This window comes from Zonotrichia leucophrys, unplaced genomic scaffold (genome assembly GCF_028769735.1).
Source record: "Zonotrichia leucophrys gambelii isolate GWCS_2022_RI unplaced genomic scaffold, RI_Zleu_2.0 Scaffold_203_88370, whole genome shotgun sequence".
NCBI lineage: Eukaryota > Metazoa > Chordata > Aves > Passeriformes > Passerellidae > Zonotrichia > Zonotrichia leucophrys.
Window position 1 is genome coordinate 47,802 of NW_026992408.1, and position 24,807 is coordinate 72,608.

General features: G+C 56.7%; 1 protein-coding gene across 1 annotated transcript in view; it reads left to right on the plus strand.

Annotated features, from left to right (window-relative positions):
* Positions 1–24,373, plus strand: part of LOC135461163 (fructose-bisphosphate aldolase A-like) — a 28,860-nt gene extending 4,487 nt beyond the window's left edge. The window contains exons 3-14 of the mRNA XM_064738153.1: positions 1,417–1,547; positions 4,970–5,029; positions 5,117–5,146; positions 5,676–5,742; positions 6,206–6,277; positions 7,290–7,464; positions 9,672–9,774; positions 12,763–12,923; positions 17,350–17,433; positions 18,327–18,501; positions 21,097–21,296; positions 23,698–24,373. Coding sequence (XP_064594223.1) covers positions 1,417–1,547; positions 4,970–5,029; positions 5,117–5,146; positions 5,676–5,742; positions 6,206–6,277; positions 7,290–7,464; positions 9,672–9,774; positions 12,763–12,923; positions 17,350–17,433; positions 18,327–18,501; positions 21,097–21,296; positions 23,698–23,793 — 1,354 coding nt within the window. The 3' untranslated portion in view covers positions 23,794–24,373. The remainder of the gene's footprint in view (positions 1–1,416; positions 1,548–4,969; positions 5,030–5,116; positions 5,147–5,675; positions 5,743–6,205; positions 6,278–7,289; positions 7,465–9,671; positions 9,775–12,762; positions 12,924–17,349; positions 17,434–18,326; positions 18,502–21,096; positions 21,297–23,697) is intronic.
* The last annotated feature ends 434 nt before the right edge of the window (positions 24,374–24,807 follow it).

Consider the following 24,807-nt stretch of genomic DNA (forward strand, 5'->3'; position numbering starts at 1 on the left):
TATCACCTCCCGGTGCTCCCAGTGCTCTCTGACCTTTTCCAGTCCCTGCTCTCTAACCTATTCCAGTCACTGCCAGTTCACTCCCAGTCCCTCCCAGTGCTCCCAGTTCACTCCCAGTGCCCCCAGTGCCCCCAGTGCTCTCTAACCTATTCCAGTCACTCCCAGTTCACTCCCAGTGCCTCCAGTTCACTCCCAGTCCCCACCCAGTTCACTCCCAGTGCTCCCAGTTCAGTCCCAGTGCCCCCAGTCCACTTCCCATTCCTTCCCAGTTCTCTCCAGTCCCCTCCCAGTCCCCTCCCAGTGCCCCCAGTCCTTATCAGTGCCCTCCTTATCACCTCCCAGTCCCTCCCAGTTCACTCCCAGTGTCCCCAGTCCACTTCCAGTCCCCTCCCAGTTCACTCTGAGTTCTCCTCACTCCATTCCCAGTGTCCCCAGTGCATTCCCAGTGCTCCCAGTGCCCTCCCAGTTCACTCCCAGTGCTCCCAGCTCAGTCCCAGTGCCCCCAGTGCTCCCAGTGCCCCCCCAGTCCCCTCCCAGTGCTCCCAGTTCACTCCCAGTCACTCCCAGTGCTTCCCAGTCCCTCCCAGTCCCTCCCAATGCCCCCAGTTCACTCCCTGCGCTCCCAGTTCACTCCCAGTCCCTCCCAGTGCTTCCCAGTCCCTCCCAGTCCCTCCCAGTGCTTCCCAGTCCCTCCCAGTCACTCCCAGTTCACTCCCAGTCCCTCCCAGTCCCCTCCCATTCTCTCCCAGTCCTTCCCAGTTCACTCTCAGTTCCTCCCAGTGCTTCCCAGTCACTCCCAGTTCACTTCCAGTATTCCCAGTCCCCTCCCAGTGTCCCCAGACCACTCCCAGTCCCTTTCCAGTCCCTCCCAGTTCACTCCCAGTGTCCCCAATCCCCTCCCAGTGCTCCCAGTCCTTATCAGTTCCCTCCTTATCTCCTCCCAGTCCCTCCCAGTTCACTCCCAGTACTCCCCAGACCCCTCTCAGTCTCTCCCAGTGCTTCCCAGTCACTCCCAGTTCACTTCCGGTGCTCCCCAATCCCCTCCCAGTCCCCTCCCAGTGTTCCCAGTCCCCTCCCAGTCTCTCCCAGTTCCTCCCCAGTTCCCATCCAGTCCCACCCAGTCCCCTCCCAGTGCTCCCAGTCCCTCCCAGTTCACTCCCGGTCCCTCCCAGTCCCCCCTCCCTCTCCGAGACCCCTCCCCCAGCACGATGACGTCACTGCCACCCCCGTGACGTCACCACTGTCCCCTCAGTGCCACCGCCATTGTGATGATGTCACCTCCCGTGCTCCCAGTGCTCCCAGTGCTCCCAGTTCACTCCAGTCCCTCCCTCTCTGCCTCCCCCCGGGTGTGCCCTGCCCCTCCCCCACCCCCGTGACGTCACTGCCACCCCCGTGACGTCACCGCTGTCCCCTCAGTGCCACCCCCGCTGTGACGATGTCGCCTCCCGTGCCCGCGCTGACCCCGGAGCAGAAGAAGGAGCTGGCGGCGATCGCCCAGCGCATCGTGGCACCGGGCAAGGGCATCCTGGCCGCCGACGAGTCCACTGGTGTGTACTGGGTTATACTGGTTTGTACTGGGTTATACTGGGACACACTGGGTTATACTGGGACAGGCCGGGGCCATCGCCCAGCGCATCGTGGCACCGGGCAAGGGCATCCTGGCTGCTGATGAATCCACTGGTGTGTACTGGGTTATACTGGTTTGGACTGGGAATGGCTGGGTTAACTGGGAATGGGCTGGACAGGCTGGGTTATACTGGGTTATACTGGGTTATACTGGGTTATACTGGGACAGGCCGGGGCCATCGCCCAGCGCATCGTGGCACCGGGCAAGGGCATCCTGGCTGCCGATGAGTCCACTGGTGTGTACTGGTTTGTACTGGTTTGTACTGGGAATGGGCTGGGTTATACTGGGTTATACTGGGACAGGCTGGGTTATACTGGGTTATACTGGGTTATACTGGGACAGGCTGGGTTATACTGGGTTATACTGGGTTATACTGGGACAGCCGGGCATCGCCCACCATCGTGCACCGGGCAAGCATCCTGGCCGCCGATGAATCCACTGGTGTGTACTGGTTGTACTGGTTTGTACTGGGAATGGCTGGGAATGGCTGGACACACTGGGTTATACTGGGAATGGGCTGGGACACGCTGGTTATACTGGGATGGACTGGGTTATACTGGGACAGGCCGGGGCCATCGCCCAGCGCATCGTGGCACCGGGCAAGGGCATCCTGGCTGCCGACGAGTCCACTGGTGTGTACTGGGTTATACTGGGTTATACTGGGAATGGGCTGGGACACACTGGGTTATACTGGGTTATACTGGGTTATACTGGGTTATACTGGGACAGGCCGGGGCCATCGCCCAGCGCATCGTGGCACCGGGCAAGGGCATCCTGGCTGCTGATGAATCCACTGGTGTGTACTGGGTTATACTGGTTTGGACTGGTTTGTACTGGGAATGGGCTGGGTTATACTGGGAATGGGCTGGGACACACTGGGTTATACTGGGTTATACTGGGACAGGCCGGGGCCATCGCCCAGCGCATCGTGGCACCGGGCAAGGGCATCCTGGCTGCTGATGAGTCCACTGGTGTGTACTGGTTTGGACTGGTTTGTACTGGGAATGGGCTGGGACACACTGGGAATGGACTGGGAGGGACTGGGTCAAACTGGGAAGGACTGGGAGTGAACTGGGATGGACTGGGAATGAACTGGGAGGGACTGAGACAGACTGGGAATGGACTGGGACAGACTGGGAATGGACTGGGACAGACTGGTTTATACTGGGAATGGACTGGACAGCTGGGTTATACTGGTTTACGGGTTATACTGGTTATACTGGGACAGGCTGGGTTATACTGGGTATACTGGGTTATACTGGGACAGCGGGTTATCCTGGGTATCCTGGGTTCCTGGGTTATACTGGGTTATACTGGGTTATACTGGGACAGGCCGGGGCCATCGCCCAGCGCATCGTGGCACCGGGCAAGGGCATCCTGGCTGCCGACGAGTCCACTGGTGTGTACTGGTTTATACTGGTTTATACTGGTTTGGGCTGGGAATGGGCTGGGAGGGACTGGGCCAAACTGGGAAGGACTGGGAGTGAACTGGGAATGAACTGGGATGGACTGGGAATGAACTGGGAGGGACTGGGACAGACTGGGAATGGACTGGGAATGGTCTGGGACAGACTGGTTTGTACTGGAATGGACTGGGACAGACTGGTTTATACTGGGAGTGGACTGGGACAGACTGGGACGGACTGGGAATGGACTGGGACAGACTGGGAATGGACTGGGACAGACTGGTTTATACTGGGAATGGACTGGGAATGGACTGGGACAGACTGGGAATGGACTGGGAATGGTCTGGGAGTGGACTGGGACGGACTGGTTTATACTGGGAATGGACTGGGACGGACTGGGAATGGACTGGGAGTGGACTGGGACAGACTGGTTTATACTGGGAATGGACTGGGAGGGACTGGGACAAACTGGGACAGACTGGGAATGGACTGGGAGTGAACTGGGAGAGATAAGGAAGCACTGGGAGGCACTGGTTTGTACTGGGAAGCACTGGTTTGTACTGGGAAGCACTGGTTTATACTGGGAGGCACTGGTTTGTACTGGGAAGCACTGGTTTGTACTGGGAAGCACTGGTTTATACTGGGAGGCACTGGTCTGTACTGGGAGGCACTGGTTTGTACTGGGAAGCACTGGTTTGTACTGGAGGCACTGTCTGTACTGGGAGGCACTGTTAACTGGAGCCTGGTCTGTACTGGGGGCACTGTTTATACTGGATGCACTGGTTTATACTGGAAGCACTGTTTGTACTGGAAGCACTGGTTTGTACTGGAGGCACTGGTTTGTACTGGAGGCACTGGTTTGTACTGGAAGCCTGGTTTGTACTGGAACACTGGTTTGTACTGGTTTGTACTGGTTTATACTGGGATGGTGACTGGAGCTTCTGGGAACCACAAACACACCCCAGCACCGACTCCATACTGGTTTATACTGGTTTATACTGGTTTGTACTGGTTTGTACTGGTTTGTACTGGTTTCTATTGGAAACCAACTGGTTTGGTTCTAAGGGCTCCGTACTGGTCTGTACTGGTCTGTACTGGTTTGTACTGGTTTGTACTGGTCTGTACTGGTTCTGAGGGCTCCATACCAGTCCATACTGGTTTATACTGGTCCTGACTGGTTTATACTGGTTTATACTGGTCCTGACTGGTTTATACTGGTCCTGACTGGTCCATACTGGTCCTGACTGGTTTATACTGGTTTATACTGGTCTTGACTGGTTTATACTGGCCCTGACAGACTGATATAGGGTCTTACTGATCCATACTGGTTTATACTGGTCCATGTACTGGTTTTATACCAGTCCATACTGGTCTGGTAACTGGTCCATACTGGTTTATACCAGTCCTTACTGGTTCTAACTGGTCCATGCCCCCCTCAGGCAGCAAGGCCAAGCAGCTGAGCCAGACTGGTTTATACTGGTTTATACTGGTTTATACTGGTCCAGTGTAACTGGTTACTGTTTAGGGCCTGCCATAGGTGGTTTTATATGTGTATTCTAGCAGGTCCATATGGTTTATACTGGTCCATACTGGTTCTAACTGGTCCATACTGGTCCATACTGGTTCTCACTGGTCTGTGCCCCCCCAGGCAGCATCACTAAGTGTGTGAGCTGTACTGGTTTATACTGGTCCATACTGGTCCATACAGATCCATAGTGGTTTATACTGGTCCGTAGTGGTTTATACTGGTTTATACTGGTTCTAACTGGTTCCTGCCCCCCCCAGGCAGCATCGCCAACGGCTGAGCCAGACTGTTTGTTATGTATACTGGTTCATATGGTTTATACTGGTCCATACTGGTTTATACTGGTTCTAACTGGTCCATACTGGTTCTAACTGGTCCATACTGGTTCTAACTGGTCCGTGCCCCCCCCAGGCAGCATCGCCAAGCGGCTGAGCCAGACTGGTTTATACTGGTCCATAGTGGTTTATACTGGTTCTAATCAGTATATACTGGTCCATACTGGTTTATACTGGTTCTAACTGGTCCATACTGGTTCTAACCGGTCCCTGCCCCCCCCAGGCAGCATCGCCAAGCGGCTGAGCCAGACTGGTTTATACTGGTCCATAGGGGTCCATAGTGGTTTATACTGGTTTATACTGGTTTATACTGGTCCATACTGGTCCATACTGGTTCTAACTGGTCCATGCCCCCCTTAGGCACCATTGCGAAATGGCTGAGCCAGACTGGTTTATACTGGTCCGTACTGGTCCATAGGGATCCATAGTGGTTTATACTGGACCATAGTGGTTTATACAGATCCATAATGGTTTATACTGGTTCTAACTGGTCCATACTGGTTTATACTGGTCCATACTGGTTTTTAGTGGTCCATACTGGTCCATAGGGGTCCATACTGGTTCTAACTGGTTCTAACTGGTCCATAGTGGTTCTAACTGGTCCTGCCCCCTCAGGCAGCATCGCCAAGCACCTGAGCCAGACTGGTTTATACTGGTCCATAGGGATCCATAGTGGTTTATACTGGTCCATAGTGGTTTATACAGATCCATAATGGTTTATACTGGTCCATACTGGTCCATACTGGTCCATACTGGTTCTAACCGGTCCATGCCCCCCCCAGGCAGCATCGCCAAGCGGCTGAGCCAGACTGGTTTATACTGGTCCATAGTGGTTTATACTGGTCCATAGTGGTTTATACTGGTTTATACTGGTTTTAACTGGTCCATAACGGTCCATGCCCCCCTCAGACAGCATCGCCAAGCGGCTGAGCCAGACTGGTTTATACTGGTCCATAGGGATCCATAGTGGTTTATAAATGGTTCTAATCAGTATATACTGGTTTATACTGGTTCTAACTGGTCCCTGCCCCCCCCAGGCAGCATCGCCAAGCGGCTGAGCCAGACTGGTTTATACTGGTTCTAATCGGTATATACTGGTCCATAGTGGTTTATACTGTTTATAGTGGTTTATACTGGTTCATACTGGTTCTAACTGGTCCATGCTCCCTTTAGGCACCATTGCGAAATGGCTGAGCCTGACTGGTTTATATGGTCGTACTGTCCATAGGATCCATAGGGTTTATACTGGACCATAGTGTTTATACTGGTTCAACTGGTTTATACTGGTTCTAACGGTCCATGCCCCCTTTAGCACCATCGCCAACGCTGAGCCAGACTGGTTATACTGGTCCATAGGATCCATAGTGGTTATACTGGTGAATCAGTATGTACTGGTCCATACTGGTTCTAACTGGTCCATACTGGTCCGTGCCCCCCCAGGCAGCATCGCCAAGCGGCTGAGCCAGACTGGTTTATACTGGTTCATACTGGTCCATACAGATCCATAGTGGTTTATACTGGTCCGTAGTGGTTTATACTGGTTTATACTGGTTTTAACCAGTCCATACTGGTCCGTGCCCCCCCAGGCAGCATCGCCAAGCGGCTGAGCCTGAGGTTATACTGGTCCAAGGTTATATGGTCCTATGGTCCAACTGGTTTATACTGGTTCTAACTGGTCCATTCCCTTTAGGCACCATTGAGCACTGGCTACTGGTTATACTGGTCCTGGATCATAGTGGTTTAACGGTCCATAGTGGTATACGATCCATAGTGGTTATACTGGTCCGTAGTGGTTATATGGTAACTGGTTCAACCAGTCCATACTGGCCCTGCCCCCCCAGGCAGCATCGCAAGTGGGGGAGCCAGATGGTTTGAACTGGTTGCTATCGAATACTGGTCCATAGTGGTTTATACTGGTTTATACTTGGATTTGGGTCCATATGGCATATGGTCAACTGGTCGGCCACCTTAGGCACATTGGAAATGGCTGAGCAGACTGGTTAACTGGACCCTCCTAGGGACCATGTGGTTTATACGGTCCATAGGGTTTAACAGACCATATGGTTATACATTCATACGTTATATGGGTTCTAATCCGGTCCATATGGGTCAACCGGTCCATACCCCCCCAGGCAGCATGCCAAGCGGCTGAGCCAGACTGGTTATACTGGCAATGGTTTATAGGCCATATGGTCCATATGGTTATATGGGACCTTACGGTATATGTTAAACGGTCCTGGGCCCCCAGCAGCATCGCCAAGGGACATGAGGCGACTGGTTACTGGTTCATACTGGACCATAGACATAGTGGTTTATACTGGCCATATGGTCATATGGTCATACTGGTTCTAACCGGCCATACTGGTTCTAACCGGTCCATACTGGCTGTGCCCCAGGCAGCATCGCAAGCGTGAGCTCGTGGCGCGAAACACGGGGAGAACCTGGCGTGGTACGCATGTGTCACGGCGACAAGCGGTGGACCTGCATGGCGGCGTCATCTGTCACGAGACCATTACAGAAGGCCGACACGGGGCTTCCCCAGTCATAGGACAAGGCGCTGGTGGGCACAAAGTGAGCCTGGGGACATTGAGGGGCATTGGGGACATTGGGGGACATTGGGGACACCTTGGGGACCTTGGGGACATTGAGGGGTCTTGAGGGTGTCGGGTGTTCTTGAGTTGGGTCAACCATGGCCATGGTAGGAGCCACATCTGAGACGGGTTCAGAGGGTGAGGTGGGGACACTGGGACACCTTGGGGACCTTGGGACACCCTGGGGACACCTTGGGGACATTGGGACACCTGGGGACATTGGGGACACCTTGGGGACCTTGGGACATTGGGGACATTGGGGACATTGAGGGGACCTTGGGGACATTGGGGACATTGAGGGATCTTGGGGACACCTGGGGGCATTGGGGACATTGAGGGGGCATTGGGGACATTGAGGGGTCATTGGGGACATTGGGGACATTGGGGACACCTGGGGACATTGAGGGGGCATTGGGGACATTGGGGACATTGGGGACATTGGGGACATTGGGGACATTGAGGGGACATTGGGGACATTGAGAGATCTTGGGGACATTGGGGACACCTTGGGGACGTTGGGGACATTGAGGATATTGGGGACATTGAGGGGACACTGGGGACATTGAGGGGACATTGGGGACATTGGGGACATTGGGGACATTGAGGGATCTTGGGGACACCTTGGGGACCTTGGGGACATTGAGGGGACATTGGGGACATTGGGGACCTTGGGGACATTGGGGACATTGAGGGGACCTTGGGGACATTGAGGGGGCATTGGGGACATTGAGGGGACATTGGGGGGACATTGGGGACATTGGGGACACCTGGGGACCTTGGGGGACATTGGGGACATTGGGGACATTGAGGACATTGAGGGATCTTGGGGACACCTTGGGGACGTTGGGACATTGGGGGGACATTGGGGGGACATTGGGGACATGGGGACATTGGGGGGACATTGGGGACAGTGGGGACATTGGGGGGACATTGGGGACATTGGGGACACCTGGGGACCTTGGGGACCTGGACATGGGGACCTGGGTGACACTGGGGGCATTGGGACAATCGGTGGGGGCATGGGGGCATTGAGGGATCTGGGGCCGACACGGGGCACTTGAGGGGACATTGGGACATAGGAGGCATTGGGGCATAGGGGGGGACATTGGGGACTTGAGGGATTTGGGGACATTGGGGACACTTGGGGACATTGGGGACACTGAGAACATTGGGGGACACTGGGGCATTGGGGACCTTTGGGCATTGGGGACACCCTGGGGTTTGGGGGAGACTGGGGACCTGGGGACATTGAGGGACATTGGGACATTGAGGGGACCCTGGGGACATTGGGGACATTGGGGACACCTTGAGACATTGGGGACATTGAGGGGCATTGGGGCATTGAGGGGCATTGGGGCATTGGGGACACCTGGGACTTGGGACATTGTGGCATGGGGACTTTGGGGGACACTGGGACATTTGGGGACCTTGGGACATTGGGGACATTGAAGGGGCATTGGGGACATTGGGGACATTGAGGGATCTTGGGGACTGAGGCATTGGGGACATTGGGGACACCTCAGGGACCTTGGGGACATTGAGGGGCATTGGGGACATGGGGACACTGGGGACACCTTGGGGACATTGAGGGGACATTGGTGGGACATTGGGGGGCATTGGGGACATTGAGGGGCATTGGGGACATTGAGGACATTGGGGACATTGGGGACACTGGGGACATTGGGGACACCTGGGGGCATTGGGGACATTGAGGGACACCTTGGGGACATTGGGACTTGGGGGGCATTGGGGACTTGGGGAACCTTGGGGACAGTTGGGGACTTGGGGACATGGGGGGACATTGGGGACATTGGGGACACTGGGGACATGGGGACATTGAGGGGACATTGGGGACATCAGAGAAATCGGGGACACTGAGGGGGCATTGGGGACATTGAGAGATCTTGGGGACATTGGGGACATTGGGGACATTGGGGACACCTTGGGGACATTGGGGACATTGATGGATCTTGGGGACCTTGGGGACATTGAGGGGACCTTGGGGACACCTTGGGGACATTGGGGACACCTTGGGTTGGGTTGACCATGGCCATGGTGGGACCAGGCCAAGCAGATCTGAGGTGGCTTTAGGGGGTGACGTGGGAACATTTGGGGACACCAGGGACACTTGGGGACACTTTGGGGACACTTTGGGGACATTGGGGACATTGGGGACATTGGGGACACGGTGGCCGTGCCGTGTCCCGCTGTCCCCTGACGCCGTCCCCTCCCCAGGTTGACAAGGGCGTGGTGCCCCTGGCCGGCACCAACGGCGAGACCACGACCCAGGGTGAGTGACAGCCCTGTCCCCAGGGCCACCAACCTGTGCCCATCCCTGTCCCCAGGGCCACCAACCTGTCCCCAGGGCCACCACCCTGTGCCCAGGGCCACCACCCTGTCCCCAGGGCCACCACCCTGTCCCCAGGGCCACCAACTGTGCCCAGGCCACCACCCTGGCCCATCCCTGTCCCAGCCCTGTCCCAGGGCCACACCTGTGCCATCCTGTCCAGCCTGTGCCCAGGCCACCACCTGTCCCATGGCACCACCTGTCCCAGGGCCACCAACCTGTGCCCAAGGCCACCAACCTGTCCCCAGGCCACACCCTGTCCCCAGGGCCACCAACCTGTCCCCAGGGCCACCAAACTGTGCCCAGGGCCACCAACCTGTCCCCAGGGCCACCACCCTGTCCCCAGGGCCACCAACCTGTGCCCATCCCTGTCACAGCCCTGTCCCCAGGGCCACCACCCTGTCCCCAGGGCCACCAACCTGTCCCCAAGGCCACCAACCTGTCCCCAGGGCCACCAACCGTGCCCAGGCCACCACCGTGCCCATCCTGTCCCAAGGCCACCAACCTGTCCCCAGGGCCACCACCTGTGCCATCCTGTACAGCCCTGTCCCCAGGGCCACCACCCTGTGCCCATCCCTGTCACTGCCCTGTCCCCAGGGCCACCACCCTGTCCCCAGGGCCACCAACCTGTGCCCATCCCTGTCACAGCCCTGTCCCCAGGGCCACCACCCTGTGCCCAGGGCCACCACCCTGTGCCCATGCCTGTCACTGCCCTGTCCCAAGGCCACCACTGGTCCCAGGGCCACCATCATGTCCCTGTCCCTGTGACAGCCTGTCCCCAAGGCCACCACCTGTGCCCAGGGCCACCACCTGTCCCCAGGGCCACAACCTGTGCCATCCCTGTACACCTGTCCCAGGGCCACCACCTGTGCCCAGGCCACAACCTGTCCCCAGGGCACACCCTGTGCCAGGGCCCACCTGTCCCAGAGCCACCAACCTGTCCCCGGGCCACCACCCTGTGCCCACCCTGTCACAGCCCTGTCCCCAAAGGCCACCGCTGGTGTCCCCAAGGCCACCAACCTGTCCCCAGGCCACCACTGTGTCCTGTGACAGCCCTGTCCCCAAGGCCACTGCAGTGTCCCCATCCTGCACTGCCCTGTCCCCAAGGTCACCACCGTGTCACTGTCCCTGTCCCTGTCCCAGCCCTGTCCCCAAGGCCACCACCTGTCCCCAGTGCCACCACTCGTGTCCCATCCCTGTGTCACCGCCGTGTCCCCGATGCCACCCTGGTGCCCCTGTTCCTGTGTCACAGCTGTGTCCCCGATGCCACCACTGTGTCCCCATCCCTGTCACAGCCCTGTCCCCAGTGCCACCACCCTGTCCCCAAGGCCACCACCATGTCCCTGTCACAGCCCTGTCCCCAAGGCTACCACCCTGTCCCTGTCACGGCTGTGTCCCCAAGGCCACCGCAGGGTCCTCAGGGTCACCACTGTGTCACTGTCACCTCCGTGTCCCCATCCCTGTCCCAGCCCTGTCCCAGGGCCCCACCATGTCCTGTCCCTGTCACCACCGTGTCTCCATCCCTGTCACTGCCCTGTCCCCAAGGCCACCACCGTGTCCCCAAGGCCACCTCCCTGTCCCTGTCACAGCCCTGTCCCCAGGGCCACCACAGGGTCCTGTGTCCCCAATGTCCCCAATGTCCCCAATGTCCCCAATCCCCCAATGTCCCCAATGTCCCCCAATGTCCCCCAATATCCCCCAATGTCCCCAATGTCCCCAATGTCCCCAATCCCCCCAATGTCCCCAATGTCCCCAATGTCCCCAATGTCCCCCAATGTCCCCAATGTCCCCAATGTCCCAATGTCCCCAATGTCCCCAATGTCCCCAATGTCCCCCAATGTCCCCAATGTCCCCAATGTCCCCAATGTCCCATCCTTTTTTCCCAATTTCCACCATTTTCCCACAAATCTTCACGATTTTCTCAAATTTCTCCGATTTTTCCAGTATTACTCATGTCCCCAATGTCCCCCAATTCCATTTTTTTCCCAATTTTCACCGATTTTCCTCATGTCCATTTCCACCGTTTTTCTCGTTTTTCACCGTCCTTCTCAGGAATTTTTTTCAAATTTTCCTCTCATGTCCCCCTGTCCCCATCCCCTTGTTTCCCCACATTTCCCACCATTGGTTTTCTCAACCTTCCACGACTTTCTCAAATTTCTCTGTCTTTTGGTCCACATTTGTTCATGTCCCCACATGTCCCCACACCCATGTGTCCCAATGTCCCCATCCCATTTATTCCCCATGTCACACATCCCAGATTTTCCTCATTTTTACACCGTTTGTCTCCGATTTCCCAATTTTTTCCTCCATGTCCCCACCGATGTCCCCAATGTCCTCAATGTCCTCAATGTCCCCAATCCCATTTTTCCCAATTTTCCACCATTTTTTCCTCAAATTTCCACCGATTTTCCTCATTTTTTCACCGTTTTTTCTCAAATTTTCTCCAATTTTTTCCTCAGATTTCTCCAAATGTCCCACCCAATCCCCAATGTCCTCAATGTCCCCATTTCCCAATTTCCCAATCATTTCCCAATTTCCCCGATTTCCCTCATTTTCACGTTTTTCCCTTTTTTCCAGTTTTCTCCATGTTCCCCATTCCAATTCATTCCACCATTTTCCAATCACATCAATTCCCAGTCCACATTTCCCATTTTCCACATTTTTTTCAATTTCACCGATTTTTTTCTCAAATTTTCTCCAATTTTATTCCAAATTTTTTCTCAATGTCCCCAATGTCCCCAATCCCATTTTTTTCCCAATTCTCCACCGATCTTCCTCATTTTTTCACCGTTTTTCCTCATTTTTCCACCGTTTTTTCTCATTTTTTCACCGTTTTTTCTCATTTTTTCACCGTTTTTTCTCGTTTTTTCACCGTTCTTTCTCCATTTTTTTCCCCAATTTTTCCCCTCGGTGTCCCCTGGGTGTCCCCAGGGCTGGACGGGCTGATGGAGCGCTGTGCCCAGTACAAGAAGGACGGCGCTGACTTTGCCAAGTGGCGCTGCGTGCTCAAGATCACGGCGCACACGCCCACGCGCCTGGCGGTGATGGAGAACGCCAACGTGCTGGCGCGCTACGCCAGCATCTGCCAGCAGGTCACCAGTGTCACCAAAACTGTCACCAACTGTCCCAAAAACTGTCCCCGAGGGGGCGGGGAGGGCAGGGGACACCGACAGGTGGCATCTGGAGGGGGTTTGGTGGCATCTCGAGAGGGTTTAAGGGATCTAGAGAGGGTTTGGTGACATCTGGAGAGGGTTTGGTGCATCTAGACTGGGTTCTGTGGCACCTGGAGAAGGTTTGGTGGCATCTAGAGAGGGTTTGGTGGCACTTGGAGAAGGTTTGGGGACATCTAGACTAGGTTTGGTGGCACCTGGAGGAGGTTTGGTGGCACTTAAGGATGGTTTGGTGACATCTGGAGAGGGTTTGGTGGCACTTGGAGAGGGTTTGGTGGCATCTAGAGGGGGTTTGGGGACATCTAGGAAGGGTTTGGTGGCATCTAGAGGGGGTTTGGTGGCACCTGGAGGGGGTTTGGTGGCACCTGGAGAAGGTTTGGTGGCATCTAGGAAGGGTTTGGTGGCATCTAGAGAGGGTTTGGTGGCACTTGGAGAAGGTTTGAGGACATCTAGACCAGGTTTGGTGGCACCTGGAGGGGGTTTGGTGGCATCTGGAGAGGGTTTGGTCCATCTAGAGGGGGTTTGGTGGCACTTGGAGGGGGTTTGGTGGCATCTAGAGGGGGTTTGGTGGCATCTGGAGGGGTTTGGTGGCACCTGGAGGGGGTTTGGTGGCATCTGGGCTGGGTTTGGGGACAGCAGGAGGTGACTCAGGTCCATGGAGAACGCCAACGTGCTGGCGCGCTACGCCAGCATCTGCCAGCAGGTCACCACTGTCACCAAAACTGTCCCCAAGTGTCCCCAACTGTCCCCAAGGGGGCGGGCAGGGAGCGGCAGGGCAGGGGACACCGAGAGGTGGCATCTGGAGGGGGTTTGGTGGCATCTACACAGGGTTTGGTGGCATCTAGACCGGGTTTGGTGGCACCTGGAGAGGGTTTGGTGGCATCTGGAGGGGGTTTGGTGGCACTTAAGGATGGTTTGGTGGCATCTAGACCAGGTTTGGTGGCATCTAGAGAGGGTTTGGTGCCATCTGGAAGGAGTTTGGTGCCACCTTGGGATGGTTTGGTCCATCTAGAGAGGGTTTGGTGGCATCTGGAGGGGTTTGGGGACAGCAGGAGGTGACTCAGGTCCCTGGAGAACGCCAACGTGCTGGCGCGCTACGCCAGCATCTGCCAGCAGGTCACACACTGTCCCCAATGTCCCCAATGTCCCCAATGTCCCCAATGTCCCCAAGGGTCTCCAGCCTGGGATTGGGAATGGGGGAATCAAAGGATGGTGGCTGGGTGGGGGTTGGTGGCATCTAGAGGGGGTTTGGTGGAACCTGGAAAAGGTTTGGTGGCATCTAGGAAGGGTTTGGTGGCATCTAGAGAGGGTTTGGTGGCACTTGGAGAAGGTTTGAGGACATCTAGACCAAGTTTGGTGGCATCTAGAGAGGTTTTAATGGATCTGGAGGGGGTTTGGTGGCACCTGGAGAAGGTTTGGTCCATCTAGAGGGGGTTTGGTGGCACTTGGAGAAGGTTTGGGGACATCTAGACCAGGTTTGGTGGCACCTGGAGAGGGTTTGGTGGCATCTAGGAAGGGTTTGGTGGCATCTGGACAGAGTTTGGTGGCACTTAGAGGGGGTTTGGTGGCACTTGGAGAGGGTTTGGTGGCATCTAAGGGGGTTTGGTGGCATCTAGAGGGGCTTTAAGGGATCTAGAGAGGGTTTGGGGACATCTACACAGGGTTTGGTGGCATCTGGAGAGGGTTTAAGGGATCTAGAGGGGGTTTGGTGGCACCTGGAGAAGGTTTGGTGGCACCTGGAGGGGGTTTGGTGGCACCTGGAGAAGGTTTGGTGACATCTAGGAAGGGTTTGGTGGCACTTGGAGGGGGTTTGGTGGCATCTGGAGAGGGTTTGGTGGCATCTAGAGGGGGTTTGGTGGCACTTGGAGGGGGTTTGGTCACATCTAGACTGGGTTCTGTGGCACCTGGAGAAGGTTTGGTGACATCTAGAGCGGGTTTGGTGGCACTTGGAGAGAGTTTGGTGGCATCTAGAGAGGTTTTAATGGATCTGGAGGGGGTTTGGTGGCACCTGGAGAAGGTTTGGTCCATCTAGAGAGGGTTTGGTGGCATCTGGAGAGGGTTTAAGGGATCTAGACCACATTTGGTGGCATCTAGACCAGGTTTGGTGGCACTTGGAGAGGGTTTGGTGGCATCTGGGCTGGGTTTGGGGACAGCAGGAGGTGACTCAGCTCCATGGAGAACACCAACGTGCTGGCGCGCTACGGCAGCATCTGCCAGCAGGTCACCGACTGTCACCAATGTCCCCAACTGTCCCCAAGGGTCCCCAAGGGTCCCCAAGGGGGCGGGCAGGGAGCGGCAGGGCAGGGGACACCAAGAGGTGGCATCTGGAGGGGGTTTGGTGGCATCTAGAGAGGGTTTGGTGACACTTACAGAAGATTTGGGGACATCTAGACCAGGTTTGGTGGCATCTAGAGATGGTTTGGTCACATCTAGACTGGGTTCTGTGGCACCTGGAGAAGGTTTGGTGGCATCTGGAAAGGTTTGGTGGCATCTACACAGGGTTTGGTGCCATCTAGAGGGGGTTTGGTGGAACCTGGAAAAGGTTTGGTGGCATCTAGGAAGGGTTTGGTGGCACCTGGAGAGGGTTTGGTGGCACTTGGAGAGGGTTTGGTGCACCTAGACGGGTTCTGTGGCACCTGGAGAGAGTTTGGTCACACTTGAGGATGGTTTGGTGGCATCTAGAGAGGGTTTAATGGATCTAGACCACATTTGGTGGCATCTGGACCAGGTTTGGTGGCACTTGGAGGGGGTTTGGTGGCATCTAGAGAGGGTTTGAATGGATCTAGAGGGGGTTTGGTGGCACTTAAGGATGGTTTGGTGGCATCTAGACCGGGTTTGGTGGCACCTGGAGAGGGTTTGGTGGCATCTAGAGGGGGTTTGGTGGCATCTAGAGAGGGTTTGGTGGCACTTGGAGAGGGTTTGGTGGCATCTGAGAGGGGTTTGGGGGCATCTGGAGGGGTTTGGTGGCATCTGGAGAGGTTTTAATGGATCTAGAGGGGGTTTGGTGGAACCTGGAAAAGGTTTGGTGGCATCTAGGAAGGGTTTGGTGGCATCTCGAGGGGGTTTGGTGGCACTTGGAGAGAGTTTGGTGCCATCTGGGCTGGGTTTGGGGACACGTGTAGAGGGTTTGGTGGCATCTGGAGAGGGTTTGGTCCATCTAGAAGGGGTTTGGTGGCATCTAGACCAGGTTTGGTGGCACCTGGAGGGGGTTTGGTGACATCTAGAGAGGGTTTGGTGACACTTAAGGACAGTTTGGTGGCATCTAGACCAGGTTTGGTGACACTTGGAGAGGGTTTGGTCCATCTAGAGGGGTTTTAATTGATCTAGAGAGGGTTTGGGGAGATCTAGACCAGGTTTGGTGGCATCTCGAGAGGGTTTGGTGGCACTTAGGGATGGTTTGGTGGCATCTAGAGGGGCTTTAAGGGATCTAGACCACATTTGGTGGCATCTAGAGGGGGTTTGGTGCCATCTGGAAGGAGTTTGGTGCCACCTAGGGATGGTTTGGTCCATCTTGAGAGGGTTTGGTGGCATCTGGAGAGGGTTTGGTGGCACTTGGAGAAGGTTTGGGGACATCTGGACCAGGTTTGGTGGCATCTAGAGAGGGTTTGGTGACACTTAGGGATGTTTGGTGACACCCAGGCTGGGTTTGGTTCATCTGGAGAGGCTTTGGTGGCACCTAGAGGGGTTTGGTGGCATCTGGAGGGGGTTTAAGGGATCTAGACCACATTTGGTGGCATCTAGAGGGGGTTTGGTGCATCTAGACTGGGTTCTGTGGCACCTGGAGAAGGTTTGGTGGCATCTGGACAGGGCTTGGTGCCACCTAGGGATGGTTTGGTCCATCTCGAGAGGGTTTGGTGACATCTAGGGAGGGTTTGGTGGCACTTAAGGATGGTTTGGTGGCATCTAGAGGGGGTTTGATGCCATCTGGAAGGAGTTTGGTGCCACCTTGGGATGGTTTGGTCCATCTGGAGAGGGTTTGGTGGCATCTGGAGAGGGTTTGGTGACACTTACAGAAGATTTGGGACATCTAGACCAGGTTTGGTGGCATCTAGAGAGGTTTGGTGTCACTTAGGATGTTTGGTGACACCCAGGTTGGGTTTGGTTCATCTGGAGAGGCTTTGGTGGCATCTGGAGAGGCTTTGGTGGCATCTGGACAGGGTTTGGTGGCACCTGGATGGGTTTGGTGACATCTAGGTTGGGTTTGGTGGCACCTCAGTGCCCTGGGCTCCCCTCCTGCTGTCCCCGATGTCCCCAATGTCCCCGATGTCCCCGATGTCCCCGCTGTCCCCAATGTCCCCGATGTCCCCTGGTTGCTGACATGTCCCCGCTGTCCCCACCGTGTCCCCAGAACGGCATTGTCCCCATCGTGGAGCCCGAGATCCTCCCCGACGGTGACCACGACCTCAAGACGTGCCAGTACGTCACCGAGAAGGTCGGTGCCACCCCGGGCTGTCCCCACCGTGTCCCCAGGGTGTCCCCAGGGGCGGGGGGACACCAGGAGGTGACACCTGAGGGGCTTTGGTGACACCTGAGGGGGTTTGGTGACATCTGGAGGTGACACCTGATGGGGTTTGGTGGCATCTCCAGAGGGTTTGGTGGCACCTGAGGGGCTTTGGTGACAATGTCCCCAATGTCCCCAATGATGTCCCCAATGTCCCCAATGTCCCCAATGATGTCCCCATTGATGTCCCCAATGATGTCCCCAATGATGTCCCCAATGTCCCCAATGGTGTCCCCAATGTCCCCAATGGTGTCCCCAATGTCCCCAATGTCCCCCAATGTCCCAATGTCCTTAATGATGTCCCCAATGGTGTCCCCAATGTCCCAATGATGTCCCCAATGTCCCCAGTGTCCCCAATGTCCCCCAATGTCCCCAATGTCCCCCAATGTCCCCAATGATGTCCCCAATGTCCCAATTGCTGTCCCCAATGGTGTCCCCAGTGATGTCCCCAATGTCCCCAGTGATGTCCCCAATGTCCCCAATGTCCCCAATGTCCCCAATGTCCCAATGTCCCAATGTCCCCCCAATGTCCCCAATGTCCCCAATATCCCCAATGTCCCCCAATATCTCCAATGTCCCAATGTGTCCCCAATGTCCCCAATGATGTCCCCAATGTCCCAATGTCCCCATAGTGTCTCCAATGTCCCCAGTGTCCCAATGTCCCTGATGTCCCCAGTGTCCCAGTGTCCCCAGTGTCCCCAGTGTCCCCAATGTCCCCAATGATGTCCCCAATGTCCCCAGGTCCTCGCCGCCGTGTACAAGGCGCTCAGTGACCAATGTCCCCAATGTCCCCATTGATGTCCCCAATGTCCCCATGTCCCCAGGTGCTGGCCGCCGTGTACAAGGCGCTCAGTGACCACCACGTGTACCTGGAGGGGACGCTGCTGAAGCCCAACATGGTGACAGCGGGACACGCCTGTGCCACCAAGTACAGCCCCGAGGAGATCGCCATGGCAACGGTCACCGCGCTGAGGAGGACAGTGCCACCCGCCGTGCCCGGTCAGTGTCACCTGTGTGTCACCTGTGTGTCATTGTCACTGTCACTGTCACTGTGCCATGGCAACGGTCACCGCGCTGAGGAGGACAGTGCCACCTGCTGTGCCCGGTCAGTGTCATTGTCACCTGTGTGTCACCTGTGTCATTGTCATTGTCATTGTCACTGTTATTGTTATTGTCATTGTCACTGTCACTGTGCCATGGCAACGGTCACCGCGCTGCGCAGGACGGTGCCACCTGCTGTGCCCGGTCAGTGTCATTGTCATTGTCATTGTGTCATTGTCATTGTGTCATTGTCACTGTCATTGTCACTGTCACTGTCACTGTGCCATGGCAACGGTCACCGCGCTGCGCCGGACCGTGCCACCTGCTGTGCCAGGTCAGTGTCATTGTCATTGTCATTGTCATTGTCATTGTCATTGTTATTGTCATTGTCACTGTCATTGTGTCACTGTCATTGTGTCATTGTGTCATTGTTATTGTCATTGTTATTGTCATTGTCACTGTCACTGTGCCATGGCAACGGTCACTGCTCTGCGCAGGACGGTGCCACCCGCCGTGCCCGGTCAGTGTCATTGTCATTGTCATTGTGTCATTGTTATTGTCATTGTCACTGTCACTGTGCCATGGCAACGGTCACCGCGCTGAGGAGGACGGTGCCACCTGCTGTGCCAGGTCAGTGTCACTGTCACCTGTGTGTCATTGTTATTGTGCCATTGTCACTGTGTCATTGTCACTGTGCCATGGCAACGGTCACCGCACTGCAACGGACAGTGCCACCCGCCGTGCCCGGTCAGTGTCACCTGTGTGTCACCTGTGTGTCATTGTCATTGTTATTGTCATTGTCATTGTCACTGTCACTGTGCCATGGCAACGGTCACTGCTCTGAGGAGGACGGTGCCACCTGCTGTGCCAGGTCAGTGTCACTGTCATTGTCACTGTGTCATTGTCACTGTCACTGTGCCATGGCAACGGTCACCGCGCTGCGCCGGACCGTGCCACCTGCTGTGCCAGGTCAGTGTCACCTGTGTGTCACCTGTGTGTCACCTGTGTCATTGTCATTGTCACTGTGCCATGGCAACGGTCACCGCGCTGCAACGGACGGTGCCACCCGCCGTGCCCGGTCAGTGTCATTGTCACCTGTGTCATTGTGTTATTGTGTTATTGTGTCATTGTCACTGTCACTGTCACTGTGCCATGGCAACGGTCACCGCGCTGCGCCGGACCGTGCCACCTGCTGTGCCAGGTCAGTGTCATTGTCATTGTCACCTCTGTGTCATTGTCATTGTTATTGTCATTGTCACTGTCACTGTGCCATGGCAACGGTCACCGCGCTGCGCAGGACCGTGCCACCCGCTGTGCCCGGTCAGTGTCACCCCAGTGTCACCTCAATGTCCCCCCAGGGATCACGTTCCTGTCAGGGGTCAGAGTGAGGAGGAGCCTCCATCAACCTGAACGCCACCAACCGCTGTCCCCAATGTCCCCAATGTCCCCAGTGTCTCCAGTGTCCCTGAGCTCTCTGGCTGTCCCCAGGCTGTCCTGATGATGTCACCTCAATGTCCCCATGTCCCCTCGATGTCCCCCAGGGATCACGTTCCTGTCGGGTGGCCAGAGCGAGGAGGAGCCTCCATCAACCTCAGTGCCACCAACCGCTGTCCCCAATGTCCCCAATGTCCCCAATGTCTCCAGTGTCCCTGAGCTATCTGAGTGTCCCCAGGCTGTCCCAGTGTCCCCAGGCTGGTGTCACAGTGTCCCCTCAATGTCCCCCCAGGGATCACGTTCCTGTCAGGGGTCAGAGTGAGGAGGAGCCTCCATCAACCTCAGTGCCACCAACCGCTGTCCCCAATGTCCCCAATGTCCCCAATGTCCCTGAGCTGTGTCTGAGCCATCCCAGTGTCCCCAGGCTGATGTCCCAGTGTCCCCTTGATGTCCCCCCAGGGATCACGTTCCTGTCGGGTGGCCAGAGCGAGGAGGAGCCTCCATCAACCTCAGTGCCACCAACCGCTGTCCCCAATGTCCCCAATGTCCCCATGTCCAATGTCCTGAGCTCTCTGGCTGTCCCCAGGCTGGTCCCGTCCCCAGGTGATGTCACGTGTCCTTTGGTGTCCCTCAGGGATCACGTTCCTGTCAGGGTGCAGAGCGAGGAGGAGCCTCCATCAACCTCAGTGCCACCAACCGCTGTCCCCATGTCCCCATGTCCCAATGTCCCTGGCTGTGTCTGAGCCATCCAGTGTCCCTGGGATGTCCGTGTCCTTTGGGTCCCCAGGATCACGTCGTCGGGAGGAGGAGGAGCCTCCAATCAGACCTCTTCAGTGTCCCATCCCAACCAGTCAGTGTCCCCATGTATCCCATGTCCCCAGGGTTTTTTGCCGAGCGGGGTTCTGATGCCCATTCCATGCTTTATTCCCGATGTTCTCATGGTGTCACCTCAATGTCCCCCAGGGATCACGTTCTGTCGGTGGCCAGAGCGAGGAGGAGCCTCCATCAACCTCAACGCCACCAACCGCTGTCCCCAATGTCCCTGAGCTATCTGAGTGTCCCCAGGCTGTCCCAGTGTCCCCAGGCTGGTGTCACAGTGCTGTCCCCATGTCCCCCCAGGGATCACGTTCCTGTCGGGTGGCCAGAGCGAGGAGGAGGCCTCCATCAACCTGAACGCCATCAACCGGTGCCCGCTGCCGCGGCCCTGGGCGCTGACCTTCTCGTACGGCCGCGCCCTGCAGGCCTCGGCCCTCAAGGCCTGGGCCGGCAAGAAGGACAACACCAAGGCGGCCCAGGAGGAGTACGTGAAGAGAGCCCTGGTAGGTGGCACCTGGGGACACCTTGGGGACACCTTGGGGACCTTGGGGACACCTCGGGGACACCAGTGGGGGTTTGGGGGTGTTGGGTGTTGGTTGGGTTGGGAGCAGAGGAGCCACATCTGAGGAGGGTTCGGAGATTGAGGTGGGGACAGTTCGGGGACATTTGGGGTCTTGGGGACATTGGGGACACCTTGGGGACCTTGGGGACATGAGGGGTGTAGGGTGTTCCTTGAGTTGGGTTGGGTCAACCATGGAGAGGTGGGAGCCACATCTGAGGTGGGTTCAGAGGGTGAGGTGGGGACAATTCAGGGACATTTGGGGTCTTAAGGACATTGGGGACACCTTGGGGACCTTGGGGACACCAGTGGGGTCTTGGGGTTTGGGGGTGTTCAGTGTTGGTTGGGTTGGGAGCAGAGGAGCCACATCTGAGGTGGGTTCGGAGATTGAGGTGGGGATGTTTGGGGACACCTTGGGGACCTTGGGGACACCTTGGGGACACCTTGGGGACACCTTGGGGACATTGGGGACACCTTGGGGACATTGGGGACATGAGGGGTGTTGGGTGTTCCTTGAGTTGGGTTGACCATGGAGAGGTGGGAGCCACATCTGAGGTGGGTTCAGAGGGTGAGGTGGGGACAGTTCAGGGACATTTGGGGTCTTGAGGACCTTGGGGACACCTTGGGGACATTGGGGACACCTTGGGGACACCTTGGGGACATTGGGGACATTGGGGACATTGAGGAGTCTTGGGGATGTTGGGTGTTCCTTGGGCTGACCATGGAGAGGTGGGAGCCACATCTAAGGTGGGTTCAGAGAATGAGGTGGAGATGTTTGGGGACACCTTGGGGACACCTTGGGGACCTTGGGGACACCAGTGGGGTCTTGGGGGTTTGAGGGGTGTAGGGTGTTCCTTGAGTTGGGTTGACCATGGAGAGGTGGGAGCAGAGGAGCCACATCTGAGGTGGGTTCGGAGATTGAGGTGGGGACAGTTCAGGGACATTTGGGGTCTTGGGGACATTGGGGACACCTTGGGGACCCTGGGGACACCTTGGGGACATTGGGGACATGAGGGGTGTAGGGTGTTCCTTGAGTTGGGTTGACCATGGAGAGGTGGGAGCCACATCTAAGGTGGGTTCAGAGGGCGAGGTGGAGATGTTTGGGGACACCTTGGGGACCTTGGGGACACCTTGGGGACCTTGGGGACACCAGTGGGGTCTTGGGGGTTTGGGGGTGTTGGGTGTTGGTTGGGTTGGGAGCAGAGGAGCCACATCTGAGGTGGGTTCAGAGGGTGAGGTGGGGATGTTTGGGGTCTTGGGGACACCTTGGGGACCTTGAGAACCCCTCAGGGATTTGGGGACATTGGGGACATTGAGGAGTCTTGGGGATGTTGGGTGTTCCTTGGGCTGACCATGGAGAGGTGGGAGCCACATCTGAGGTGGGTTCAGAGATTGAGGTGGGGATGTTTGGGGACACCTTGGGGACCTTGGGGACACCTTGGGGACACCTTGGGGACATTGGGGACATGAGGGGTGTTGGGTGTTCCTTGAGTTGGGTTGACCATGGAGAGGCGGGAGCCACATCTAAGGTGGGTTCAGAGGGTGAGGTGGAGATGTTTGGGGTCTTGGGGACCTTGGGGACACCTTGGGGACATTGGGGACCCCTTGGGGACCTTGGGGACACCAGTGGGGTCTTGGGGGTTTGGGGGTGTTGGGTGTTGGTTGGGTTGGGAGCAGAGGAGCCACATCTGAGGTGGGTTCGGAGATTGAGGTGGGGACAATTCAGGGACATTTGGGGTCTTGAGGACCTTGGGGACACCTTGGGGACCTTGGGGACACCTTGGGGACATGGAGGGGTTCAGGCTGTGGCAGTGGTGGGGTTGGCAGGAGGAGGTTTGGGGGTGACACCTCGTGTGCCTCAATGTCCTTGATGTCCCCAATGTGTCCCCAATGTCCCCAATGTCCCCAATGTCCCCGATGTCCCCAATGTCCCCAATGCCCCCAGTGTCCCCAATGTCCCCGATGTCCCCAATGTCCCCAATGTCCCCGATGTCCCCAATGTCCCCGATGTCCCCAATGTCCCCAATGTCCCCGATGTCCCCGATGTCCCCAATGTCCCCCAATGTCCCCCAATGTGTCCCTGTGTCCCCAATGCCCCCAATGTCCCCAATGTCCCTCAATGTCCCCAATGTCCCCGATGTCCCCAACATGTCCCTGTGTCCCCAATGTGTCCCCAATGTCCCCAATGTCCCCGATGTCCCTCAATGTCCCCAATGTCCCCGATGTCCCCAATGTGTCCCTGTGTCCCCAATGTCCCCAATGTCCCTCAATGTCCCCGATGTCCCCGATGTCCCCAACGTGTCCCTGTGTCCCTCAATGTCCCCAACGTGTCCCTGTGTCCCCAGGCCAACTCCCTGGCGTGCCAGGGCAAGTACACCCCCAGTGGCACCGCGGGGGCGGCGGCCAGCGAGTCCCTGTTCGTGTCCAACCACGCCTACTGAGAGATGGACATCACTGACCATCCATGGACACCACTGACCATCACTGACCATCACTGACCATCCATGGACCTCCCCTGGACACCCACTGACCATCACTGACCGCCCCATCCATCCACACCCACTGCCCAGCGAGTCCCTGTTCGTGTCCAACCACGCCTACTGAGAGATGGACATCTGCTGGACATCACTGACCATCACTGACCATCCATGGACCTCCCCTGGACACCCACTGACCATCACTGACCATCACCGACCATCACTGACCGCCCCATCCATCCACACCCACTGCCCAGCGAGTCCCTGTTCGTGTCCAACCACGCCTACTGAGAGATGGACACCTGCTGGACACCACTGACCATCCATGGACACCACTGACCATCACTGACCATCCATGGACCTCCCCTGGACACCCACTGACCGCCCCATCCATCCACACCCACTGCCCAGCGAGTCCCTGTTCGTGTCCAACCACGCCTACTGACCACCATGGACAGCACTGACCATCCATGGACACCACTGACCACCATGGACACCACTGACCATCACTGACCATCACCGACCATCACTGACCATCCATGGACCTCCCTGGACACCCACTGACTGCCCCATCCATCCACACCCACCAACCAGCGAGTCCCTGTTCGTGTCCAACCACGCCTACTGAGAGATGGACACCACTGACCATCCATGGACCTCCCCTGGACACCCACTGACCATCACTGACCATCACTGACCGCCCCATCCATCCACACCCACTGCCCAGCGAGTCCCTGTTCGTGTCCAACCACGCCTACTGAGAGATGGACACCACTGACCATCACTGACCATCCATGGACACCCACTGACCATCCATGGACCTCCCCTGGATACCCACTGACCATCCATGGACACCACTGACCATCACTGACCACCATGGACACCACTGACCATCACTGACCATCACTGACCATCCATGGACATCACTGACCATCACTGACCACCATGGACACCCACTGACCACCTGCTGGACATCCA